Source organism: Syngnathoides biaculeatus, chromosome 17, assembly GCF_019802595.1.
Source record: "Syngnathoides biaculeatus isolate LvHL_M chromosome 17, ASM1980259v1, whole genome shotgun sequence".
In the NCBI taxonomy this organism is placed as follows: domain Eukaryota; kingdom Metazoa; phylum Chordata; class Actinopteri; order Syngnathiformes; family Syngnathidae; genus Syngnathoides; species Syngnathoides biaculeatus.
Window position 1 is genome coordinate 18938526 of NC_084656.1, and position 12788 is coordinate 18951313.

The following is a 12788-nucleotide window of genomic DNA, read 5'->3' on the forward strand; positions in this document are numbered from 1 at the left end:
ACTCAATTGAGCTCACCCAGTAATAAGCAGAAGTTTGGAAGCTGAAGTCTGCTTTCCAAATGTTGACAATGCAAAGCAAACTGACATCCTAACTGTTAGCATCTTTAGTAGCGGTTTTAGAAGCAACAGGTATTTGAACAGAAATGGTGGAGCAACACATGTAGACCTGTAATTTAGCAATATCCAGAGGCTTATATTACTTATTTACAAAAATGCGAATATCACAGCACCTTACTGAATGAGTGTAGTAGAAGAAGCCTTACTTGTTTGTCATAAGCTCTTATCTTTCTTTAATCATTTTGGCTAGATTTTGCACTTATAATGAGACAGTTTGATATGTCTACAGTGGCACAGACACATGCACCTGCTATAAAATCTAAAACTCCGTTCAGACTGAAATTTGACATCCTTGCTCTATACTCTTTCCTCCAGATTCATAGCACATACCTAGAGAGCAACTGGCCTATACGGGTAAGTGCCGCCGCCGGTGCATATTCAATTAAAAAAAAAAAAAAAAAAAAAAAAAACTGAACTCTGAAAGAAACCTCATGTATTTACACCGTGATCTTGTGCGCAGTTTGCAGCCATAGACACAGCTGGGCAGTGCATGGCTGTAGCAGGAAGGCGAGGCTTTGCACACTACTCCTTGTACACCAGGAAATGGAAACTATTTGGAAACATCACTCAGGTAATTGACCCCTCCGTACAGGGCACTTAACCACGCCTCCTGAAGTGACGTCACGCCACGTGCGCTGACGTAAGACAAACAGTAAAAATGGCAAATACAATACAATACATTCTGAACTGAGAGAGACGCCATGCTTCTGATTTCATTCAATCGTTCACACGTAGCAATGTTATGCTAGCGGAGAACATCTCATTCATTTATACGAGACGTGTATTAAAAATCAAATTTAGGGCATATCTTCGTGCAAACACCGTCTGGTTAAGCTTCTGGCCGCGAGCCAGCAAGAAATCCATACGTTTGTGCAGTCCGATCGTCGCTAAATATCGCTCAACAAAGAATCAGTGTGTCAATCATTCACACGTAGCAATTTTATGCTAGTGGAGAACGTCTCATTCATTTATACGAGACGTGTATTAAAGATCACATTTATGGCATATCTTCGTGCAAACACAGTCTGGTTAAGCTTCGGCCGCGAGCCAGCAAGAAATGCATACGTTTGTGCAGTCCGATCATCGCTAAATATCGCTCAAAAAAGAATAAGTGTGTCAATCGTTCACACGTAGCAGTGTTATGCTAGCGAAGAACGTCTCATTCATTTATACGAGACGTGTGTTAAAAATCAAATTTAGGGCATATCTTCGTGCAAACACAGTCTGGTTAAGCTTCTGGCCGCGAGCCAGCAAGAAAGCGACACGTTTGTACAGTCCGATCGTCGCTAAATATCGCTCAACAAAGAATCAGTGTGTCAATCATTCACACGTAGCAATTTTATGCTAGTGGAGAACGTCTCATTCATTTATACGAGACGTGTATTAAAGATCACATTTATGGCATATCTTCGTGCAAACACAGTCTGGTTAAGCTTCGGCCGCGAGCCAGCAAGAAATCCATACGTTTGTGCAGTCCGATCATCGCTAAATATCGCTCAAAAAAGAATAAGTGTGTCAATCGTTCACACGTAGCAGTGTTATGCTAGCGATGAACGTCTCGTTCATTTATACGAGACGTGGATTAAAAATCAAATTTAGGGCATATCTTCGTGCAAACACAGTCTGGTTAAGCTTTGGCCGCGAGCCAGCAAGAAATCAATACGTTTGTGGAGTCCGATCATCGCTAAATATCGCTCAACAAAGAATAAGTGTGTCAATCGTTCACACGTAGCAATGTTATGCTAGCAGAGAACGTCTCATTCATTTATACGAGACGTGTATTAAAAATCAAATTTATGGCATATCTTCGTGCAAACACAGTCTGGTTAAGCTTCTGGCCGTGAGCCAGCAAGAAATGCATACGTTTGTGCAGTCCGATCATCGCTAAATATCGCTCAACAAAGAATAAGTGTGTCAATCGTTCACACGTAGCAATGTTATGCTAGCAGAGAACGTCTCATTCATTTATACCAGACGTGTATTAAAAATCAAATTTATGGCATATCTCCGTGCAAACACAGTCTGGTTAAGCTTCGGCCGCGAGCCAGCAAGAAATCAATACGTTTGTGCAGTCCGATCATCGCTAAATATCGCTCAACAAAGAATAAGTGTGTCAATCGTTCATACGTAGCAGTGTTATGCTAGCGAAGAACTTCGAATTCATTTATACGAGACATGTATTGAAAATCAAATATAGGGCATACCTTCGTGCAAACATATGTGTTCCGTTTGATATTAGATGGATTTAGTTGATGATGCGGTCTTCCACAAAGTTTGATCCATCGAAGGCATTTTTCGTATTGGGTCTTCGGTTTTGGAAAGGGTACGAATCGAACTCCACCAACTAGCCTTTCAGGATACCTGTCGTCACTATTACAAAGTCCGTGACTACACCTCTTAACCATATTTTTTGTTAAATAACCCAAATACGTGATAAAATGCTAACTAAACCTATACTGGACCATGCAATGTTGTCTGAGAAAATGCCGGGAGCAAAAACGGGCTTTGGTTTATGCAGATCTCTGGCCTCTGATTGGTCAGTGACGCGGATTGCGCAATATCCACGGAGGGGTCAATTTACCACCGTCATAATGAGATAGCGCAGCTATACATTGTCATACTGTACTATACAGTGCTATACAATACACAGTGGTACTTTGCCTTATGAGTGGCCAATTTCTGGGTTTTTTGAGTTGCTGGGTCAGTGTGTTTTTTGCTGCAAGCTCCACACTGCAACGCTTTTTTCACATATAAGGTGCACCACATTATAAAATCTTATATTAATCCATAAAGTTATTTTAAGGTCTTGAGATTCCATCCCTAATCACACCCGCAACTTTATCTGCGAGCATGCCCTGTGGACCACACCCGTACATTTTTTAAATGTGAGTGACTGATGGTTACATAAGAGCAGCCGCTTGCTGCTGCTAAACGGTGACTAGTCGATTATCAAAATTAGCATTCTTGGCAACCCTTATTTTTAATTAGGAAAATGTTCTCTCAGACACCTACAAAATGTTCCCAGTTGAAAGTAAGGACTTCACCCCCCCGTAGTCACATTTTTGTTTGTTGGTTCACCGTAGGAGCAGAACATGACGGTAACAGGCGGCCTGGCTTGGTGGAAGGACTTTGTGGTGGTGGCCTGTTACAATTTCATAGACCAGCAAGAGCAGGTGAGACCTCACCACGACCAGTCTTGCTGTCTTCTGCTGGATCAATTTGTGATCAATTGTCTCCTGTTAGCTGAGGCTGTACCAGCGCTCATCCAACCTGGATAACGCCTTTGCGTCGGTCATCAAGCTGCACTCTGACACGCTGCTGCTGAACGTCTTCCGGGACATGGTCATCCTGTTCAGAACCGACTGCTCCATCTGCCTCTACAGCATCGAGAGGAGGACCGACGGGTAGGAGGGCTCATCACTGATGCTAGGCTTTCCAGAGCTGTAGGGAGCCGAGGCACCTATTTTACAGTTGCAGACTATCACTTTAAAAAATTAAAAAAAAAAAAAAAAGTATTTACTGTATCTATGCTGAAATAATGATATTCTTATCTCAATTTAATCACAAATCCTGGCCCGTTTGTCTGAACACAGAGCTGTCATTCTGTAATATTAATTGCAACACCACATGTTGAAGAGGATTAAATTCTCACTATAAATCGTTGCCATAGATCTATATATGGCGAATCTCGCATTATTAGCAGTAAACCATTTTCGGATTATTAGCAGTAAACCATCGGATCTTTCACTGCACAGTAAATGGGGAATAACTGTCTTGTGTTGTTTTGTAGAATATCAAAACATGTCATGTTCCAGTTTCACTCCCATAATGCACATCGATGTGTGTTGAAATAAATTAGAATATGATAGTGTTATAATTCAAAACTTGACTCTATTTGTTTTATAGATTCTCGGCACAGTGAAATATTGATGCATTATAAATTATAGCTAAAGAAAGTTCCAAATTCTCCTTTTCACTATTTTAGAATAGCCAGTCAAAATGTTTTTAATGTAGAAATTATGGCTGCATCGTATTTTTAATTAAAATGTATTAAGGATTAGTGGTTGGAAAAATGAATCAAATATATGAGAATCATTTTTTAAAATTGCGGGGGGAAAAAACGGATTTACTGGAATAAATTAACTTGTTCCATATTTTTATTGATTGCGCGGCACCTGTATGTTAATTAACGTGATGTTGTGGATGAATGATTCTTTCAGTCCAAACCCGTCCGTCAGTGTGGAGCTGCTGCAGGAAGTGTCCATGTCCCGCTACATCCCTCACCCCGCCCTGGTGGTCTCCGTCACACTCACCTCGGTACGCACGGAGACGGGCATCACGCTGAAAGCCCCGCAGCAGGTAAACCCGTTCAACCCCAGTCGGTCACATTTGAAAAATGTACAGTCATGCCCGCAGATATAAAGTTATGGGTGTGGTCCACCAGTCATGCCCGCAGATGTAAAGCTGCGGGTGTGTGTTCTGTTTGTAATTATGAGTGTACCCCTTTAAGAGCGGAGGGGGGCGGTGTCAGGTAAGCTAGGAAGTAGAAGTAGGGTGAGCAGCAGTTCGCTGTTAGAGACTGTGTGCTTTCGTGTTCCGTCAGGCTGTGGTTCACTGCGCTGGATCGGTTTTCATGTACGCTGAGAGTGTACCGCAAGTGCGCAGTGGCGCAGCTTCGAGGGAACATTGGTCAAGATGACACAAAATAAGCCATGTCTTTCAAAATCTATGTATTTCTACCCGTAACAAATTTTGCCCGTGTGGTTTTTCGTGCTGGACTGTGTAGATTTGCGAGTGCGATGGCGCGCAAATCACCGTGACTGCAACACCAATCATACACATCGCAAAGTGCAGTCTTGTCGTCATATTTTTTTGCTCTGTCGGTCCACCTCAGGCCTGCATGGCAGAGAGCATCATGTTGAATCTGGCCGGCCAGCTGATCATGCTCCAGAGGGACCGTTCAGGGCCGCAGGTACGAGAGAAGGACACTCCCACCAACAACAAGAAGCTGGTGAGAACCTCTAACAAAAAAAAAAAAACCCTTCTGAATCCGAAAAGTATTTTTTTTTGTTTCATGAATGTATTTTTGTTCCCCCTGCGCAGCTTCCATTCTGCGCGCCAGTCGTGCTGGCCCAGTGCGTCGAGAATGTGTGGACCACCTGTCGCTCGGACAGGAAGAAGCGCCATCTGCTGGAGGCCCTGTGGCTGTCTTGCGGCGAAGCGGGCATGAAGGTGTGGATGCCGCTGTTCCCCCGGGACCACCGCAAGCCCCACTCGTTCCTGTCGCGGCGCATCATGCTCCCCTTCCACATCAACATCTACCCGCTGGCCGTGCTGTTCGAGGACGCGCTGGTCCTGGGCGCCACCAACGAGACGGTGCTGTACGACGGACTGCAGGGGTCCTCCGAGCCACTGGAGGCGCTGTTTCCTTTCTGCACCGTGGAGAGGACCTCGCAAATCTACCTGCACCACATTCTCAGGCAGCTGCTGGTTCGCAACCTGGGTGAACAGGTGTGTGGAGAAAACACTAGTATCTCAAATCTTGTTTCCCCATTGCAATGACTGGGAATGCCGTGAATCCGTTCCACCCCCCAAAACAAAGCGCACAGCTTTAAGTCCTCCGAAATAATGCCCGACCAACAGGTGTCCGCACGCTCCTGATCGTTTCCCTCGCCCCGCAGGCATTGATGCTGGCTCAATCGTGCGCCTCCCTGCCATACTTCCCCCACGTCATGGAGCTGATGGTGCACGTGGTGCTGGAGGAGGAGGCCACGTCCCGGGAGCCCATCCCCGACCCGCTGCTGCCCACCGTGGCCAAGTTCATCACGGAGTTCCCGCTCTTCCTTCAGACCATCGTGCACTGCGCCCGCAAGACCGAATACGCCCTGTGGAACTACCTATTTGCCGCCGTGGGGAATCCCAAGGATCTTTTTGAAGAGTGCCTCATGGCTCAAGATCTGGACACGGCCGCCTCCTACTTGATCATCCTGCAGGTAGGAGTAGAAATGTGCCGCGTGTGCACGGATTGTCCTGAACTCACCTGCAGGGCACAAAATCTTTCGTTCTTCTCCCTCCTTTGCTTGAAAATTATTAATGACGGGATGACAATTCTGGACTTTGCTTTGAAAAAAAACTTTGAAGTTTTTCAACTGCGCTATAAAATTTGCCGAGTTTAGACGCTATGGTTGAATCTGCCAGCCATACTCACTGGTGTTCCCGCCTTTAAAGAACATGGAGGTTCCGGCCGTCAGCAGACAGCACGCCACCCTGCTCTTCAACACGGCGCTGGAGCAGGGCAAGTGGGACCTCTGCCGTCACATGATCCGCTTCCTGAAAGCCATCGGGTCAGGGGAGACGGAGACCCCGCCGCCCACGCCCTCCACACAGGTCGTGACCTCGGCTGTGGGAATTCGACGACCGAGGCTCACGGAAGCGTACCAAAAAGTGCCAAGACCGCCGACACTAGTAGCACCGTATTTTATGTTTGTACAGGAGCCCAGCTCAACCGGCGGCTTCGAGTTCTTCCGAAATCGCAGCATCAGTTTGTCCCAGTCTGCGGATTCGGTGAGCACGGGCAAGTTCAGCTTGCAGAAGACCTTCAGCATGCCCGCCGGACCCTCCAGTAAAGGGTAGGAATGCTCCGCAAAACAATCTGACTGAGCAAATGGAGACACAACTGCGCGTATGAGCAATTGTGCACCGCTGATGCAGTCTCTTCCAGATATTCTGCGTTGCGCGCCCAAAAAATCCAATGCAAATTGAAAGTATAACATCCAGCTAGCTTTCAGTTTGTGGCATTTTGCAGTGTGATCCAATGAGTGAAGTTTGACTGGTTGTTCCAGCCAATGGCACAAGAGGTCACTGGTTTCTTTTAGGCAGCACACAGAACTTTCTCTAACAACGACCACTGTTCCGCCACTCTCTCGTTTTGTTTTCCTAGTTTACTTTACACCCCCCCCTCCCCCGCTCTTAAAGACGTACACTCAACACTCAAAATTAAAAATGTTACAGTACATATGCACCTCATCAATATTTCATATTTGTTTCTTAATGACAACGTCCACCACCGCTGCTTTAGTTAGCAACACAGTCCGGGCAACGTAGAGCAAAGACAAGCTTGACATGCTGCTTATGTTTACTTTTTATATTAATGGAGAAAGTTAAAAAAAGAAATGCTGTTCTTTTAAGATGCGATAACTCTGGGAGTGTGTGAATAATCGAAGAAAAAGTGGTTATACTGGGTGGGGTTTTTTTCTTTTCCAAGTGGAAAAGGTCTGGTCTGGATCCAAAGTAGAAAGTGCAGGATCAGATTGTGTGTAATTTTGAAATTCCACCTTGGCACAGCCTGATCCAGGATGAAAGCACAGACAAAACAGCACACAAAAAGCTAATTCTCTATTTTAAATATAGGAGGCAACAATAACATTAACCTTAAAACAGTTTGGGAGCATCATCATCATCATCATAACACCCCCCCCCCCCCCCCTCCCGTCGGTAGCTCGCGAGAGGCTGACTGCTTGAAAAGTAGATCTTGGGGTAAAAAAAGTCTGGCCACCCCTGTTCTACATCTACTCAACACTGCCGGTTGCTCCTCGGTTTGTGTCTCGAAACAACACAATATTCATTTTGTCATCATTCCATTTCGCATTCCAGTTAGGGCGTACATGGTTAAGCCCAAATATGTTGCAATTGTAAATTTCGAACAGGCTGAACTTTTAACGATTTCCAGCCCAGATTTTTTTATTTTTTTCTGAGCAAATCGGGGATGTAAAGTCACTCAACACACCACAGGATAATCTTTGCGACATCGGACAGATGGGCATTTTATTGATTTTGATTGAAACAGAGGTAAAATCTCTGTTTCTACACCATCTTTCAGAGACATTGGATTGCTGAAATGTCTTCTGTGGCCCCCGTTTTTCCGCCAGGCGGGACGGCGAGTGCGCCGAGAACATGTACATCGACATCATGCTGTGGCGCCACGCCCGCCGCCTCCTGGAGCAGGTGCGCCTGCGCGACCTGGGCTGCTTCTCCGCCCAGCTGGGTTTCGAGCTCATCGGCTGGCTGTGCCGCGAGCGCAACCGCGTGGCCCGGGTGGACGACTACGTCTCGGCCCTGAAGAGGCTCCACAAGGACTTCCTGTGGCCGTTCCCGGTCGTCCCCGCCGCAAACCTCAGCTCGCCGCTGAAGAACGGACGCTGTCGCCCCAGTGAGATTTCCACCCACCGACTTGCTGCCATCGGACCCAAAAATCGCCAGTTTGTTTGAAAACTATCCTGGAAATGTGAAAAATTGGTCATTTCTGAATTTTACGTCACTTTTTTCAAGTTTTGTTTGCCAGTTGAAAATGGAAATAATTGTTATACTTGATTTGCATTCAATCAGGGTGTAGTCCGCCTTTCGCCCGAAGCTAGCTGGGATAGGCTCCAGCTTTCCCGCAACCCTTGTGAGGATAAGCAACTTGACATGACAAAGTTCATTCCATTTTTTTTTTTTTTGTTTTGTTTGTTTTGCAGTGCTGACCACGCGGCTCCTCAAGTCCCAGTCGGCCGACAGCCTGCTGAACAGCGACATGGACACGGCGCTCCTCCCCGCGGGGCCCGCGGACCGAACCTGGATGGACGGCCTCAGCCAAAGCAGCAAAGACATGGACGCCGCCGCCGCCGCCGCTGCCGCCACCGCCTCTATCGCGTCCGGCCAACACGTGCCGCAGACGCACGACGCCTTCCTGTCGCTGCTCACCAACAAAGGTTTTCTACACACGTCGCGTAGTCCAGCGCGGATTCAGCGACACTCAGTGACTTTCCAAAAAAAAAAAAAAATAATAATAATAATTTGCATGTGCGTCTTTTCATTTTTGCCCTCTTAGTGGAGGAGTACAGCGTGGGCTCCGCCACGGACCTGACGGAGAGCAGCTCGGTGGTGGACGGCGACTGGACCATGGTGGACGAGAACTCGTCCACGCTGAGCCTGAGCCAGGCCGAGCTGGAGCACATCTCCATGGAGCTGGCCAACAAAGGGCCGCACAAGTCGCAGGTGCAGCTCAGGTAAGCGGGCGTGCGCTGAATGCTCACCAAGCGCCCCCCACCCCCTCCATGGATAAATGCCGCTCAACGGCGTTTCCCCAGGTACCTGCTGCACGTGTTCACGGAGGCGGGCTGCCTGGAGTGGTGCGTCATCATCGGCTTGATCCTGCGCGACGCCAACGTCATCAAGCAGACCGTCGGGTTCCTGGCCAATCCCGAAGTCCCCGCGGAAACCCTGCAGAGCGTGCGGAGCGGACTGCTGGCCGTGGACGCCTGGACCGCCACTGACTGGTGGGCGCTTATTGTCCATAAACACTTGATGAATACGTATTGAAATTACATGGCAAAAAACATATTTGATTTTCTCACTTGGATTCGTTCGCGCTTCCTTCACTGGCGTTTTGCATTGTGGGTTAGCATCAAGTTAACAAAGCTTGAGTCAAAGATTTTATCATCTGCCAGATTGCCTCACCTCAATAAATTTGCAAAATCATTTCAGTACTGACACATTACAGTATATAGAGTTATTAAATACCTGGGATAGTCCTGCCTAATTTCTACATTAAAAATCAGTTTCGTGCGTTCTTGATTGTTTGGAACATAATACAGTGGTGGTTCGGTTCTCAAACACAATCTGTTCCAGAAGGCCGGTTGAAAACCAAAACGTTTGAAAATCAAAGCGCGTTTTCCCATTACAATGAATGGAAAATGAAATAATGTGTTCCAAGCCTAAAAAATTTTTTTTAAGCGATTTTTAATTTTTTTTTTAAGCTTTTCCTGATAATAAACTGCATAGTAGAAATACATTTATAGTTTACTTTATATAATTAAATCATTTAAGATATAAATGATAGATAGATATAATATATTTATTTTTTGCTTAAAATGTATGCTTTAGCCTAGTAGAGTATGCTAGGGTGGGAATGCATTGCCGTATCCGTAGCGACTCGGCCTCCAGCCTTGTAAACTTTTTTTTTTTTTTTTTTTTAATTAACAAAAGTGCAGAATAACTTAACTTAAATAACAAGCAATAATGAGGGGGGTGGCAGACAAATTGTTTTTTATTTGCACAGGAAATACATAATGTAAAAAAAAAAAATGAACTTGCAACGAGAGGTAGGCTTCATGGAACAAAAGAAAAAAGCAATGCAAAACAACAGTTTCCGATGTCATTTTTCTACACTACTGTTAACATCTACCATAATCTTTTAAACACTTATTATATTCATAAAGACAAACTCAAGGCCTGGGGGCCAGATGTGGTCCGCGAAGCCAAATCTACAGCGTCAATTTCCATGATTCTTGTCATAATCAGTACAAAAATTTGAAATTGTCACATATAAATGATAACGTTGAGATATTAGAAGCATTTTTGTGTTCCCAAACATGGATAGTAAAAAAAAAAAAAATCCTGATTCCAAAACTAGTTCATAAATGATGCAAATATGATGAGACGATTCAATATTTTTATTTCAGATTCATAACGGCCCTCTGGGGGGGAACCAGAACGACAATGTGGCCCCGTTTTAAACTTTTGAACATACAGTAATGCACAATAGTACTGTACAATATCTTTTCTTTCAAGTGGGGGGGAGCCATATTTTTGTTGTCTTTCTTGGACCTCGAAAACAAACGGCGCCGTGATTGTGCTTTTCCCTTCCCCGACAGTCTGGGCTACAAAGCGTTCCTGGGCCTGATCCAGCCTCACCTGCAGCAGCTGATGGCGTCGGCGGCGGCGCCGGCGCAGGTGCAGCCCGAGGCCTTCCAGCCGTCCGCCGGCCAGGGCGCCAAACTCTGCCCCGGGGAGGGCCCGGGGGGCGCGACCTCGACCCGACAAGAGGACGGCGGCGGGGGCGGCAGGTGCGCAGCCGCCGCCCCCCTGGGACTACTGACGCTCCCCTCTTTGGAGCCCAAACCGCCGGCTGAGGACCGGACCCCCGATCAGGCGGAGGAGCGGGGAGAGGAGGAGGGCGCTTACGACTGCACCTTGTCATGATCCCACTTGAGCTCCCGCCGTGCTCCACTCAGTATTACCGAACCTCCTTCGCGTCGGAGGTGAATTCCTTTCCGACGGCTTCTCCTTTCTTTTTTTTTTCCCCCACCCGAGACTTTAAAAAGTACCGTCGGGAAGGGGAGGGACACACACACAACCATCAAAAAAAAAAAAAGTGACGTTTCATACTTTCATACCTCATAACGGTTTTTAACATATTATTTTTTCAAGGATGTTATTTTTCTACGCAACCAAATCACGATCTATGGATTCTTACATATCTATATATTAAATGGAAAAAAAAAAAAAAGAAAATATTTCTACAGGAAAAAAAAAAAACATCCGCTCATCATTATTTCCCACAATGACTCTGACCGAATTGCAGGAGACTATTATTATGTTTTTACCGCATCGTATTGTGCATGGAGTTCATTTTTATGGTATCGGTCAACATTTATGCAGATTATTTATTGCAATTATGATAGTGTCATCATTTCGGAATCCTTTATTTCGGTCTATTTTTTATTTTTTTTTTTTTCCAAGTTCATCCAGGTGGTATGAGAAACATCATCAGTATTATATTGTGCAATCTACCCCAAAATGTTACTCAGCTTTGTATTTTTGCGTTAACGACGTACCGTTTCGACCAAATGGCGCCCCCGCGAACTGGACGATTCGCGTCTTTTCTTTCGTCGCGACGCCGTCACGGTGATGCTTTACTTGAAAAGGAAAAACAAAAAATTATGCTGACTTGACGAACCAAAGACTATTTTGTTTTTGTTTTTCTTCCCAGGGGCCTTCTCGCCTTCCTTTTGACACTAGGACTGGACACAAAATTAGGGACACCCGCACTGTCCAATGCAAACGCAAGAGATGTTTTTCATATTTTGATTAATATTACGGCAGTATAGTAAAGAGGCTCCGGGTTTGAACCTGAATTCGGGCCTTTCTCACATTCATTGAATTGATTCATGTCATTATCCAAGTCGCTTATCCTCACAAGGGTCACAGGGAAGCCAGAGCCTATCTCACCTAGTTTGGGGCGAAAGGCAGACTACACCCCTGAACCGGTCGCCAGTCAGATATCGACACCGAGCGGGAATCGATCCCACGCTGCCCGCACCAAAGGCGGGCGTGTGTACCACTACACCATCGGTGACTCGTGTGCACGTGTCGAACGCATTTGTGTGGTTGTTTTGTTGACGCGACGATGCGGCCTAAGCGATCGGCTGGCGACCAGTCGTGGCCGTAGCCCGCTTCTCTCGCCAAAAAGTATCCAAAGTTGAGCTCCAGCTCACCAGCGACCCTTTAAGGTCAAGCGTTGTCGAAAAGTCATTCGTGGGTATCCAGAATGTTGGAAATGACTGCAGTCATAAAAAAAAAAAAATACATAAGTGTGGGTGTACCTAATACGGTGATCCTTTGTCTTGTTGAGGTACGCAAAACCTTAAACTATTAAGTACAGTACTCAATACTACTACTCATACTCCCAGTGCACAGCAGATATGCTCAGTGCTGTCAACACAAGCGCCGTTGTACATTTTTCTTTCCTTTTCTACTGTTTTTTTTTTTTGCTTGTAGATAAGGACCAATAAATTATTTTTAAAATAAAGCTGCAACGAGATCTGAGGTACAAAATGGTGGCTTGTTTT

At 45.8% G+C, this 12788-nt stretch overlaps 1 protein-coding gene across 3 annotated transcripts in view; it reads left to right on the plus strand.

Moving 5' to 3' along the window:
- The window catches only part of ric1 (RIC1 homolog, RAB6A GEF complex partner 1), a 36820-nt gene extending 24808 nt beyond the window's left edge, over nucleotides 1–12012 (plus strand). For all 3 annotated transcript variants that reach the window (XM_061847679.1, XM_061847678.1, XM_061847680.1), the window contains exons 13-27: nucleotides 433–471; nucleotides 578–688; nucleotides 3201–3290; nucleotides 3361–3521; nucleotides 4338–4476; nucleotides 5012–5128; nucleotides 5221–5628; nucleotides 5799–6110; nucleotides 6346–6504; nucleotides 6610–6746; nucleotides 8046–8326; nucleotides 8634–8867; nucleotides 8987–9164; nucleotides 9246–9434; nucleotides 10812–12012. In XM_061847679.1, coding sequence (XP_061703663.1) covers nucleotides 433–471; nucleotides 578–688; nucleotides 3201–3290; nucleotides 3361–3521; nucleotides 4338–4476; nucleotides 5012–5128; nucleotides 5221–5628; nucleotides 5799–6110; nucleotides 6346–6504; nucleotides 6610–6746; nucleotides 8046–8326; nucleotides 8634–8867; nucleotides 8987–9164; nucleotides 9246–9434; nucleotides 10812–11139 — 2883 coding nt within the window. In that variant the 3' untranslated portion in view covers nucleotides 11140–12012. The remainder of the gene's footprint in view (nucleotides 1–432; nucleotides 472–577; nucleotides 689–3200; nucleotides 3291–3360; nucleotides 3522–4337; nucleotides 4477–5011; nucleotides 5129–5220; nucleotides 5629–5798; nucleotides 6111–6345; nucleotides 6505–6609; nucleotides 6747–8045; nucleotides 8327–8633; nucleotides 8868–8986; nucleotides 9165–9245; nucleotides 9435–10811) is intronic.
- The last annotated feature ends 776 nt before the right edge of the window (nucleotides 12013–12788 follow it).